This window comes from Microtus oregoni, unplaced genomic scaffold, assembly GCF_018167655.1.
Source record: "Microtus oregoni isolate MIOR12 unplaced genomic scaffold, Mior012 000072F_ref0000427, whole genome shotgun sequence".
Classification (NCBI taxonomy): Eukaryota; Metazoa; Chordata; class Mammalia; order Rodentia; family Cricetidae; genus Microtus; species Microtus oregoni.
The window spans coordinates 5,080,672-5,092,984 of record NW_024543979.1 but is presented as its reverse complement, the minus strand read 5'-3'; the positions used below and the strand labels follow the sequence as shown (position 1 = coordinate 5,092,984).

The following is a 12,313-nucleotide window of genomic DNA, read 5'->3' as shown; positions in this document are numbered from 1 at the left end:
AAACAGGGGTATCAAGAGCCATGCCTCCAGATTGTTTGATCTAAGGTTATATAAGGAGGATGACAGGAATCGGGTTAAGAGTTACAAAACGAGAGGATTACCTTTGTGCTCTAAAGAACTAAAGAATGTTTCTGCTTAAGGGGGAAAAACTGAAAACAAAAGTGAATAGAAAACAGTATTTTTGAATGATGTAAATGTAAAGTTTAGTTTTTGCTCCTCTTCAATATTTCCAAGTGAAAAGTGTCGTGTGTGTCCATTCCTATCAGTAAAGACCGAGTCCTCCAGTCAGCGTCTTACGCTCATGACTGCTCACCTCAGCCACTCCATCCAGCAGCCTCCCTAGCACCTCTCGCCTCTTGAGCTTCGCCCGCTCCATGATCTCAAGCTTGACGATGACAGCATCGATCTTGGACACAATGCTGCCTATGGAGTGCTCCATGCGGTCCACGCGTCTCACCAGCCTGCAGGGGGCGACGGCGAGCACAGAAGTCACATCTCCATGTCCTTCAGCCCACAGGACTCATTCACGGAAACGCCAAGATAACGCGACAGCACGAAATACTTTCTAAGTGTTTGCAAGACTTAAAGACAAAAGTTTCGGGCTGCTTGTGGGAATGATAATTCTTCCTGCCAATAAAATTGTGTCTGACGCTTTAAAAGCCTTTATTCACAAGTACCATTTTTCGGAAAAATTCTAAAGGAAGTTTCATATATGTAATTTTGTGTTACAAATGTATTCACATACAGCACTGAACAGTGGCTATGGTAAACAACTAGTGGGAGATCATGTAAATAAATCATAATTCATCTAGACAGTAGGTGTCCAAGGTGACACCAGAAATCACGCTGCATCATGTTTCTTGAGAAAGAATTATAAGCAAACAGAACTGTTAGAAAACAGTGTGCTCCTTTAACATCTCATTATTTTGAATACAAATATTTAAATGCCTTAAAATATGTCAAATGGCAACAGTTTGAATTCTCCCTCCCTGGCCCTTCTCCTTGTGATTCAGCCACTAACTGCAGCCCCTGAAGACAACTTCTCCAATGATAAGAATATTAACAAGGACCAGGTGGTGGTGGTGCACGCCTTTAATCCCAGCACTTGGGAGTCAGAGGCAGGCCAATCTCTGTGAGTTCAAAGCGAGCCTGGTCTACAGAATGAGTTCCAGGACAGGCAAGGCTACCATAAAGAGAAACACTGACTCAGGAAGGAAAAAAAGAAAGAAAAAGAATTAGCTATTGAAAATTATATTTAAAAACTCAATCCTTCTGAAGGTCTGGAAATTTTCTCACGAAGATATGACAAATGAAAACCACTTATCAAAAAGGCAGCTGAAGAGAAGTGAGAACATATGACATCTAAAATGCTTGAACACCCATCTTCTTCAAACAATACTGTCCCTAGGTTTGACAAGGAACATTGCAAATTCAAGACACTCAGGAAACTGCAAGTAGGATAAAGTAGAGCTACACATCTAGACATACGCAGTGAAGGAAGGAAACAAGAAAAATAATGGTTTATAATGAACGAAGAATGTCACTGAGCTACGTTCTCATGAGAAAAGCAACACATCTCACTTATGATAAAGACATGAAAGGAGACCTGAAGTATCGAGACTTCCTTGTTATGAACATGTATGCGCCTAGCAGCCTCATGTAACACTGAGTAGAACTCTCTAGAATTAAAGGGAGAAATAAATAATTGACTAATAGAGATCTGATTGCCTCTTTCTCCAAAGCAAACAGAAGTAAACAAGCATCAAGTCAACAGGGAAGTAGAAGACAGGAACTGAGAGCTGTCTAATCTGCTCAAGGACAGACCCTGTGTTAGGCCGTAAGACATGTAAAAAGGAGACACATATATGTAAAAGGAGACATGGACTCTAAAATTCGTTAAGATATTTTGGTTGGAAGGAACAAAGAAGATATTAATGTTTTTCTCTGCTTCCCTAATTTCTTATAATGCAGATCTATTATAAAAAATACTCTTAAAACTTATTTTAAAGAAATGATATTAGACATGAAAAGAATTAAACGTTTAACTCCATGAGAGCCGTGTCATCTCACTTTGACCCTGGTCAACAGAAACTGGGGAAACTTTGTACTTACACCTGGAACTCTTCATAGGAAACCCCGCTGGAGATGCTGCCCCTCCTCCTGGAGCTATGCCCACTGTCTTCATCATCCTCCTCTTCCGAGTCATCCAGGCTTCTAGGGAAACTTCTGCTGCTCATGGGACGTGGCAAAGAGCTGTGTTCTAAGTCCAGGTCCTCCTGAAGAATATGGAGTCTTCCAATAGGGGCCAACATACCAAGACCTCACAAAAAATTTTACCAACAGGAAAACTAGTGTGCTCCAGATCTGTTTCCTAGTTTTTATTTCAGGGATTGACATTTTAAAACAGGGATGAACAAGGTGAATAAGCAGACTATCAGTGTGTAGGTTGAGGGTGTGAGGAGAGAAAGGATTGCTAGAATATGGGGCTACTGAGTCCAGGCATCCCCTCAAGTGCTCACCCTCTCTTTCTCCAAGTCGTCTCTCATCTGTTGATGCTCACGTTCCGTCAGCTCCTGATCGCCATCCTGGTCATATTTAGTGAATATGGCCTCAATTTCTGCATCAGTATGGCCTTTCCTGAAAGCATTGAGAGGGTTGAGGGGAATTATTCAGTCCATGGTTCAGCCCCAACATCGAAACATCAGAATGCAGGAGGAAGGGAGATACACAGCATGCTCCAGAAAGATACCTGCTTCCCCAAATGAAAAACATTTCTCTACCAGTACTTGGGACAGAAACAATCTCTCGTTGGCGAATTAACATGTACAGTAGGCGCTCCCAGGTTCTACGGTGCAGCCCTCACCCTTTCAGGTCCTGCCGAAGCTCATCAAAGTTTAACTTGCCCCCACCTTGCCGGAGACTCTCTGAGATGTCGTCTACAGTGTTTCTTTTAAGTTTTAGTTTGACCAGTGCTTTCTGGTAGCCCTATTGAAAAGAAAAGAAGAAGACATGATTTTGTTTATTCTCTCTTTGAATTTTGTCAGTTACAATGAACTATTGAAAGTTCAGCACTTGGTAGAATATGATAATTCAAGAAAAATGTGTTGGTGAATGAATAACGAATGTAATCTCAGTTTTCTATAAAACTTGCAGAAAATTCAGCGTCTTTCAATAAATCAGGAACTAAAGATTTTTTCCTTATATGTGTGTGTATGTATATGTATGTGTATGTTTACATTTGAAATAAAATTGACACTTAAAATATAAAGTTAAATATACTTCAAATGTAAACCACCTTGAATTCTATAGCTGTTTGCTCCCCAGGATATAAGGGATTGTGGAGAAGCTATGGATTGATCATTTTTCATACAATAGCAAAGAATTTTCTTAAGAGGTAAAAACAACTTTTAAGTCAGTGAAATAAGCCTGAGGGTGTTCAAAAAACTGGAGGCAGCGCTAAGGAAATATCCCACTGATCAAGGACTGACTAGTCATGTGTGAGTCCTGGGCTCATCCCAGTGCTGCAGAAGGGAAGCAGAGACATAGTTTTGTATGATAAGCAGGGCTATAAGGCTGAATTGTGTAAAGTGACTGAATAATCAAGAACAAAATTAATTGTTTTATGACCTTTATTAATTATACATTTATAATTCTATATTCAGTTTTATATTTATAGAAACATAAAACCAAGTCCAATATTTACTGAGTGCAAGGAAACTTATACTATTATAAGCTCGGAAAACAAGTCTTTAATGTCTTTGTAAACGTATCCAGGATTCTCCACAAAAATGTGGGCTGAACACACTTGCTCTGTTAGTGAATTGTCACACCCTCTCTACAAACAGATCAGCTCCTAACATTTTCTCTTTTTCTCACTTATTACTGAAAAACATCTCTGTTTGAATAGCGGCTCTCACCATATCACATCTTTAAACGCTTGGTCCACAGTTGGTCAAACTATTTGGAAAGAATTGGGTGTGGCCCTGGAGGTGGGTAGGCTTTGAGGTTTCAAATGCTCATACCATTCCCAGTCTCTCTCTCTCTATCTATCTCTATCTCTCCTTTCTGCCTGCAACACACAGAGGAGACGTAAACTCCCATCTACTGCTCCAGTGCCAGGCCTCCTTGCCTGGTGCCATGCTCCCACTGATGACCACGGACTCAGCCTCTGAAACTCTAGGCAAGCCCCTATCAAATGCTTTTCTGACAAGTTGCCTTGGCCGTGCTATCTCCTCACTGCACTAGGTTACTAAGACACCCTCCTAAGAGTTGCTTTAACACGATATTTATTTGCATGTCATTCCCTCTAACATGTTTTCATTAAATTGTATATTATTTATTTTGTAATAAACAGATCTTCGCTAAATTGTTATAGCTGTTTACCTGGATCCTTCAATCGGCAGCTGAGACTACCTTCCCACAGTAAGCTAATACTTCTAGCAACCACGTCTCTCTCTTTCTCAGTCAGGTCTTTTACTTTTACAAAATATTTTTTATGTGTGTGCATGCACACGTGTATGTACGCACATGTGCCTGTGGGTGCTCACAGAGGTGAGAAGAGAGTGTCAAAAATCCCTGAACTGGAGCTACAGCCAGTTGTGAGCTTCCACGAGGGTGCCAGGAGCCAAACACCAATCCTCCGATAAAGCAGCAAGTGCTCTTAACCACCTAACCACCTCTGCAGCTCCCTTCTCATTTCCTATTGAAAACATGGATTTTTCAGAGAGGCAAGAAGGCAAGGCCGCATGCTTTGCATATGTGAACTGAAGCAGAGCTGCCCCGTGGCCATCAGAACAGATGAAGGATCACAACCTGTTACTTAGGTGGGCGTCTATAGACTCAACAGCTAACAGTAGAGTTTGTACTCTACACCATGTCCCACAATATTATGCAAGAAAACAAATTTGAGCCCTTGTGGTTGAAGGCCTGACGTTATGTAACCATGCCGTAATGGAACTTCCTGAATGTCAGAAGTCTGCTGTGTGGAGTGCTCTTGCTCACACTAAAAAACAGCAAAATGTTTTGGGTGTTCCCAAAACAACAGGCACTTAGGTTCTGTCCAAGGGACTTTATGAAGCTGAAGTTTTCCCTTAAAACAGAATTTTTCTGTTAGGCATGAACAGAAAAACAGTAAAGGAGAGATTCCACCCTACCAGGATGGGAGGGTGTCTATACACCTATTTATTTTTAGGTAAGTTTTAGTTTTAAGCCAAAGGAAGCTACAGAGAGAAGAACAAAGCACTTCCCTACCCTTCCTTCCTAATTAAGGATTACAAAGAACTCAGGCCCCCAAGCTGTGGCCTGGAGCTAGGAACTTTTCCTTTTGGTCTTCTACACGGAAAGGCCAGAGTTAAAGGAGAGTGTCTGCCTTCCTTCCATCTCAGCTCAAGTGCTAACTGAGACAGAAGGGCAGAATTAGATTATGTGGCCCAACCCCTTTCAGTTAGTGTGAATTCAGGACTATGGGGCACCGAGTAAGAACCAAAAAAAATCATTTTAAAATTAAATTCAGATCATAAAAAGATCCTCAAAATTTAAGACCTAACTTATCGATCAAGCCTCCCAAAGAAAACATTTAATTTATTTCTGAAGTAAGGTGACCTACCTTTCAAATAATTTCAGGGAATCAGCGTTGATTTGGTAAGCTGGTTAAAATAATGTTCCTATATATGTAGGAAAACAGCTGTGGGGTTAGGGCATAGCCTACCTTTCTGATAAGGTCTGAGAGTTCCATTTCCACTTTCTGCTGGGCCAGATCCGACTTCACTTCCGAATAAGTATCATTGATGATGGCCAAAAACATGTTCTGTACGTAAAACAAAGAATGAGACTCAGATACATTTTGAAAGCAATCTAAGCACTGACACATGCCTTTTTGGTTTACCGTTTTACCAAAACTGAATAATCACGCAGTCACTAATTAGGTTTTGCTCTCATACTCTTTGAAGTATTTCTCCACTGTCACTTACAAAACCAAGCTATGCTGGTGAGCTGTTGTCAACTCGACACAATATAGAGTCTCTTGGAAAGAGGGAACCTCAACTGAAAAATCAGCTCCCTCAGACTGGTCTGTAGGTGAGTCTTGAGGGCAGGGCAGTTTGTTGATTGGTGATTGGTGTGAGAGGGCCATGGCTGGTACTGCCCCTGGGCACATAGGTGGTCCTGGGCAGTATGAGCAAGCGAGTTGAAGAAGCCATGGGAACAAGTCAGTAGGCAGCACAGTTCTGAGTCATTCAGTTCCTACCTTGGGTCCGGCCCTGATCTCTGCACTGTCTGTGTTCACGATGGGCTGTAGCATGTTAGGCAAATAAACCTATTCCTCCTCATACTGAGCTTGGTCAAAATGTTTTATAACAGAAGTTAGAACACACCTTTTGACATATTTTACAAAGAGACAATAAAAAGCTACAAACTATTAGTGCATTTATGTATAGATGGAAGAATTATTGTTTTCTATTTTTAAAACATTTAAGTTATTGTGTAGAACTCTGAAGAGCTCTTCGAGTTTTAACAATCAACTTACTTAAACTTTTTCCAAATTCTATCATCTACTCATGTGAGGTACACAGAACGTATTTTAAAGAATTGAAATGACTTCAGCAAATAGGCCTAGAGTAGGCCCAGTAGAAAGATCAAGGAAATCTCTGTGAAATAGTGAAGACTTCACAGACTGTCAAGCTTAGGTTCTCATCTTGGTGTGACTGGGAGGAGATGGGGAATTACCTGGAACTCAGCAGAGATCAAAGGAAAAAGCAAACAACCAGCAACAATAGCCAGGAAGGAATGCAGAAGACAAGAAACCCCCACAAAGTTCACCTCACACTATTTATCCTACAGCTGGGCTCAACAACAGTCAAATGGGCTCTGGGTTACAAATAACTCCATCATGTCAGACCTTCCAAGCCTAACCGTCACACAACAAAGAAATGAGATACCCCGTGTCCTGACAGCTGAACCTTGGGCCTCTGTAACCTGGAATCACAAGTCCCAGAATCATCTAAAACCCAGGAAGGAAAGACTATAATATAGGACTCTCTCAGGAAACCTGCACTCACTCTTCAAATGGATACGTGCCCTCTGTAATAAACTTCCATGCAGTTCCTCACTTGTACCTCTTCCTTGACAAGAGACAAGAACCAGGAATACAGGGCAGTTGAATCGCCGAGGTTCTCCAACAAACAGGGCAAGACCCACAGACGTCTTCTGGCCTGTGTGTATGCGTTGTGGTGCCTGTACGCCTGTGTGGGTGTGAGCATCAATGAGTGCACACGCAAAGGCCTGAGCGAGTGTCCTCTCTATTGTCTCCATCTTACTGTTTTCAGACAGGAGCTCTCAGGAACATAAAGCTCACTTATTGGCTAGGTTGGCTGATAACAAGATCCAGGAACCTGCTTGTCAACAACCGCCTCCCAGCCCCTGGGCACTGGCCCACTCGGTCTGTTCTGGCTCTTTACTTGACTACTGGAGACCAAACTCAGGGGCTCAAGCTTGCAGAGCACCACTCCTACCCAGTCAGCCATCTCCCAAGACCATGTTTGATTTTTAAAAAATATAATAATCTCTTTACTTTTTGAGATTATAGTATAATACAAGAGTTTGTTTGGGGATTTGTTGTTGTTTTGTTTTCCCTTGTCTGGCAATGTAGCAATACAGGGTCCTTCTCTTGAGCCAGAGCTCCCTCATCTGGCTAGCCTAGAAATACAGGGTCCTTCTCTTGAGCCAGAGCTCCCTCATCTGGCTAGCCTAGAAATACAGGGTCCTTCTCTTGAGCCAGAGCTCCCTCATCTGGCTAGCCTAGAAATACAGGGTCCTTCTCTTGAGCCAGAGCTCCCTCATCTGGCTAGCCTAGAAATACAGGGTCCTTCTCTTGAGCCAGAGCTCCCTCATCTGGCTAGCCTAGAAATGCAGGGTCCTTCTCTTGAGCCAGAGCTCCCTCATCTGGCTAGCCTAGAAATACAGGGTCCTTCTCTTGAGCCAGAGCTCCCTCATCTGGCTAGCCTAGAAATACAGGGTCCTTCTCTTGAGCCAGAGCTCCCTCATCTGGCTAGCCTAGAAATGCAGGGTCTTTCTCTTGAGCCAGAGCTCCCTCATCTGGCTAGCCTAGAAATACAGGGTCCTTCTCTTGAGCCAGAGCTCCCTCATCTGGCTAGCCTAGAAATACAGGGTCTTTCTCTTGAGCCAGAGCTCCCTCATCTGGCTAGACTAGAAATGCAGGGTCTTTCTCTTGAGCCAGAGCTCCCTCATCTGGCTAGACTAGAAATGCAGGGTCTTTCTCTTGAGCCAGAGCTCCCTCATCTGGCTAGCCTAGAAATACAGGGTCCTTCTCTTGAGCCAGAGCTCCCTCATCTGGCTAGCCTAGAAATGCAGGGTCTTTCTCTTGAACTAGAGCACACACCCGTGTGTTTATGTATAATTTATGTTCTGTTTTAATTTCTGGTGTCCAATCTTAATCAATATTCCTCCTTAATTGATGGATAATCATAGTTCTCCACTAAAACATGAGTCTTAATCTTCATCAGTCACTGGATAAATATTGCCTGAGCCATTATATTCCCATACACTATATTCTTACCTACATAATATAGAGTGTAAACTATAGTGCTTGTACATTCGGTGATGTGTTTTACAGCTGAAAAAGCCATGGAAAGGAAAATAGAACTTAGACCTCCTCAGATTCAATGGATTTGTGGGGAAAGCAGACAGAGTTAAGTATACCTCTCTGCAGCTAGAAACCATCACTAGATACAAACAAATGGCACACAGGTGGTACATCTGATTTATTAGGTACAATGCTCTGAGAAAGTGTGTTGCAAACTTATGGGAATATTCATTACCTCTGGGGAGGGAAAATGTCAGAAAAGTATCTAGACATTGATGAGTGACAGCAGCTGTAAGATTAGCACTTAGAACTGTCACTGCTAGGACCTGTCTTGAGCACTGCATAGATCATCTCACTAGCCAACACAAGGGAGGTAATGTTACCTCCTCCATTTTATAATTGCAAAGCTGGGAGCTGGGGAGATGGCTCCGTGTATAAGCCTAAGGATTCAGGATCAGATCCCCAGCCCCCACGCAAGTGTGGTTCAGACATGGCAGCCCACCTATGATCCCAGCACTCAAAGGGGTGAGGCAGGACCCCTTACACAAATTGGCTAGATGACCGTGTTTGGGAATATGCCTTCTCCCGAAGTCAAGCAACTTTATTTTATACCTTTTCACTGGACAAGTAGAATGCAGAAATGTTAAAGAAAGAAGAAAACACCTTTAAAAAAATCTTAGTTAAAGTAAATGGTAAAAGTTGTTCCAAATCAAGAGACTCAAAGATACTGTATTCTTGGAACAATTCCTAATTGCTGTTAGATTTGCTTATAAGTTTAATACACGCAGATTCTTTCTGACAGTGTTTAGGCTTGTGCCCTGTGAGAAAGCTGAAATTTTACCTTAGCCTCCACCAAACTATGACTCTTGACATCCTACTTCTAAGTTGCTTTATAAATTCCTATTTTCTCAAAGAAAAGGGGGGAAGAGAAGTCACACTAGCAAGTGACGAAGGTGGCAGTAAGAGACAATGTACTGGGTAAGCAGGCAAGCACGTCCCACAGGGGAGGCAAAGCGCCACTTAGGAACTTGATAAACCAGCACTCGTAATTATTTTATCATGGTTAGATACACATATATAGATGATTGAAAGACCATGGGAAAAACAATATGTCTGAAAACTGTAAATAAATGAACATAAGTTTTCTCGAATCAACATTTTTCTGTTTTCCATGTATTTGTTTAAAATGATAGGTGATCATGCATGAGAGAAAGGAAGATGGTGGTGATTTAAGAGCATACAGTTTAAATCACCTCACTGTAAAATACATATATGTACATATACATACCAAAAGAATGAAGAACATAAAGAATACAAATGTAGTGAAATAAAGTGGTCCCAAAACCCGGTTAGCTTCCTCGATCTCTGCGAAGTTGATGTCACCCAAAATGATGCGGAACTGAGTGAAGCTATGGAAACAGAACAGAACACAATGCAAAACCAACCCATTCCAGTTGTGGACGCACATTTATTACTGATGATTTCATATGCTAGGACAGTTTGGGAAGTTTGAAATAGCTGCCAAGAAACTGAAAACTGTCGACCTCTTTGGGAAAATCTTGTCATTTCTTGTCAGTTGAGAATTACATGGTTTCATATTACATATGTCATTTCTACTCAATATTAAATCTGATTATTAGATGATTTGTATAGCAAGAATGCATAATCTGGGTAAACCTGGTAACTCAAATCTTTGTAATAGTCACGCTTGCTTTGAAGTTAAAATATTTTTAAACAAAAACAATGACAAGGCGCATATTGAAAGATGGACACAATTGTAGGGTTCAAAGCTCCAGCGCTGTCACAGTCACTGAAAGTGAGGTCACAGCTGCTAGACGTTGTCAGTGACATCACTTCCTTTCCTGGCTTTCATCAATAAGCAAGATTAACTAGGGACCCCATCCCCAAAACCACACCAAGTCCACTGTTATGATCCACTCTTTTCCTCACCACCTAGTAACTCTGAATGGCACATAACTGCAATTCAAAATATTGTGGGGATTTTTGTTTCATTTTGATGACTTTTTTTTGGTATATTTGGGGACACTGGAAAAAGACTGAAGATTTGTAAACTGGTTTTAGTTTTTTCTATAATATTAGAAATATGTCTTATTGCTTGCTTAGAAGTCGAAATTTAAGATACAAGGAAACACTGTTCAAGAGGAATGACAACGCAGGCAAATGGCTTCCTTATATGAAGGGAGGGGAGAACCCAGGGCTAAGCATTCCACATGTGTGCACCTCACTGTAAACGGCCATTTAAAACTCCCACCTGGGCTGGGTGTTGAGAAGATCTCGGTCTTTGAACTAATGCTATCTTTTCATGGCAGTTTCACTCTGCTCCCTACCTGAAGGCTGTTTCCTTAAGAATCAACATTTCCAGACACTGGATGTCCTATGCTGGGACAACGCTTGTAGAAGAAGTTTTCAACGTGTCTTTATTCTGAACATTTGCTAGTCAGATAGTGACAAGAACATTAGCTTGCTGTTAGAAATTCTATGCCAGCTCTGACTGAACTTATCCTAAAATAAATTTTAAAAATATTATTTGACACTTTCACACATTTATAGAAAAAAACTTTTCTGTTTTATTTCATAGATACTTACATACACTCTTGGAAAGTACTGAAGTCATCAACTTGAGTGCCAAAGACAAGGTATGCCAACTGAGCATATGCCAAGAAAACAATGAAGAACATAATGGTGAATCCAAAGAGGTCTTTGGCACATCTAGACATAGTTGTGGAGAGCTGGCTCATGGTCCTGTTAAAGCTGATGAATTTGAAGAGCTGTAACAGAGGAACACTGTCAGTAGATGAATGGACGGTACAATGTGCTCTACACACACAATGGAACTGTCAGTACATGAATGGACGGTACAATGTGCTCTACACACACAATAGAACTGTCAGTACATGAATGGACAGTACAATGTGCTCTACACACACAATGGAACTGTCAGTACATGAATGGAAGGTACAAGGTGCTCTACACACACAATGGAACTGTCAGTACATGAATGGACGGTACAATGTGCTCTACACACACAATGGAACTGTCAGTACATGAATGGATGGTACAATGTGCTCTACACACACAATAGAACTGTCAGTACATGAATGGAAGGTACAATGTGCTCTACACACACAATAGAACTATCAGTACATGAATGGAAGGTACAAGGTGCTCTACACACACAATAGAACTATCAGTACATGAATGGATGGTACAATGTGCTCTACACACGCAATAGAACTATCAGTACATGAATGGATGGTACAATGTGCTCTACACACGCAATGTAACTGTAAGTAGATGAATGGACGGTACAATGTGCTCTACACACACAATGGAACTATTCTACCATAAGAGAGAGTGTAATGTGTCATGTCATATGGCATGAACTTTGAGAGTGTGCTAAGTGAAAAAAGGCAGATGCAAAACCTCAAACGTTGTATGCCTTCATCTACTTGAGGTACTTTAAACAGTCAAATTCACTGGGACACGAAACACAATGGAAAGTAGATGAGTTGGGATACAGCATTTCCTGTTTGGATTGCAAGAATGTTTGGGGATGTGCAGTAGTCATAGATACAACACTGCTGGGTACTTCATGCTTCTGAAGCAGGCATGTAAAAGGGTGAAAATGGTATTATGTAATTTACATTTATCATAGAGGAGACATTATTTACTTTTTGTCTCTTTCAAGTCTAG

At 41.3% G+C, this 12,313-nt stretch overlaps 1 protein-coding gene across 1 annotated transcript in view; it reads right to left on the bottom strand.

Annotated features, from left to right (window-relative positions):
• The window catches only part of Pkd2 (polycystin 2, transient receptor potential cation channel), a 38,756-nt gene that overhangs the window by 2,435 nt on the left and 24,008 nt on the right, over positions 1-12,313 (bottom strand). The window contains exons 8-14 of the mRNA XM_041642036.1: positions 11,207-11,388; positions 9,888-10,008; positions 5,708-5,806; positions 2,864-2,985; positions 2,520-2,637; positions 2,113-2,276; positions 314-461 (exon numbers count right to left, since the gene is read on the bottom strand). Of these exons, the coding sequence (XP_041497970.1) occupies positions 314-461; positions 2,113-2,276; positions 2,520-2,637; positions 2,864-2,985; positions 5,708-5,806; positions 9,888-10,008; positions 11,207-11,388 (954 nt within the window). The remainder of the gene's footprint in view (positions 1-313; positions 462-2,112; positions 2,277-2,519; positions 2,638-2,863; positions 2,986-5,707; positions 5,807-9,887; positions 10,009-11,206; positions 11,389-12,313) is intronic.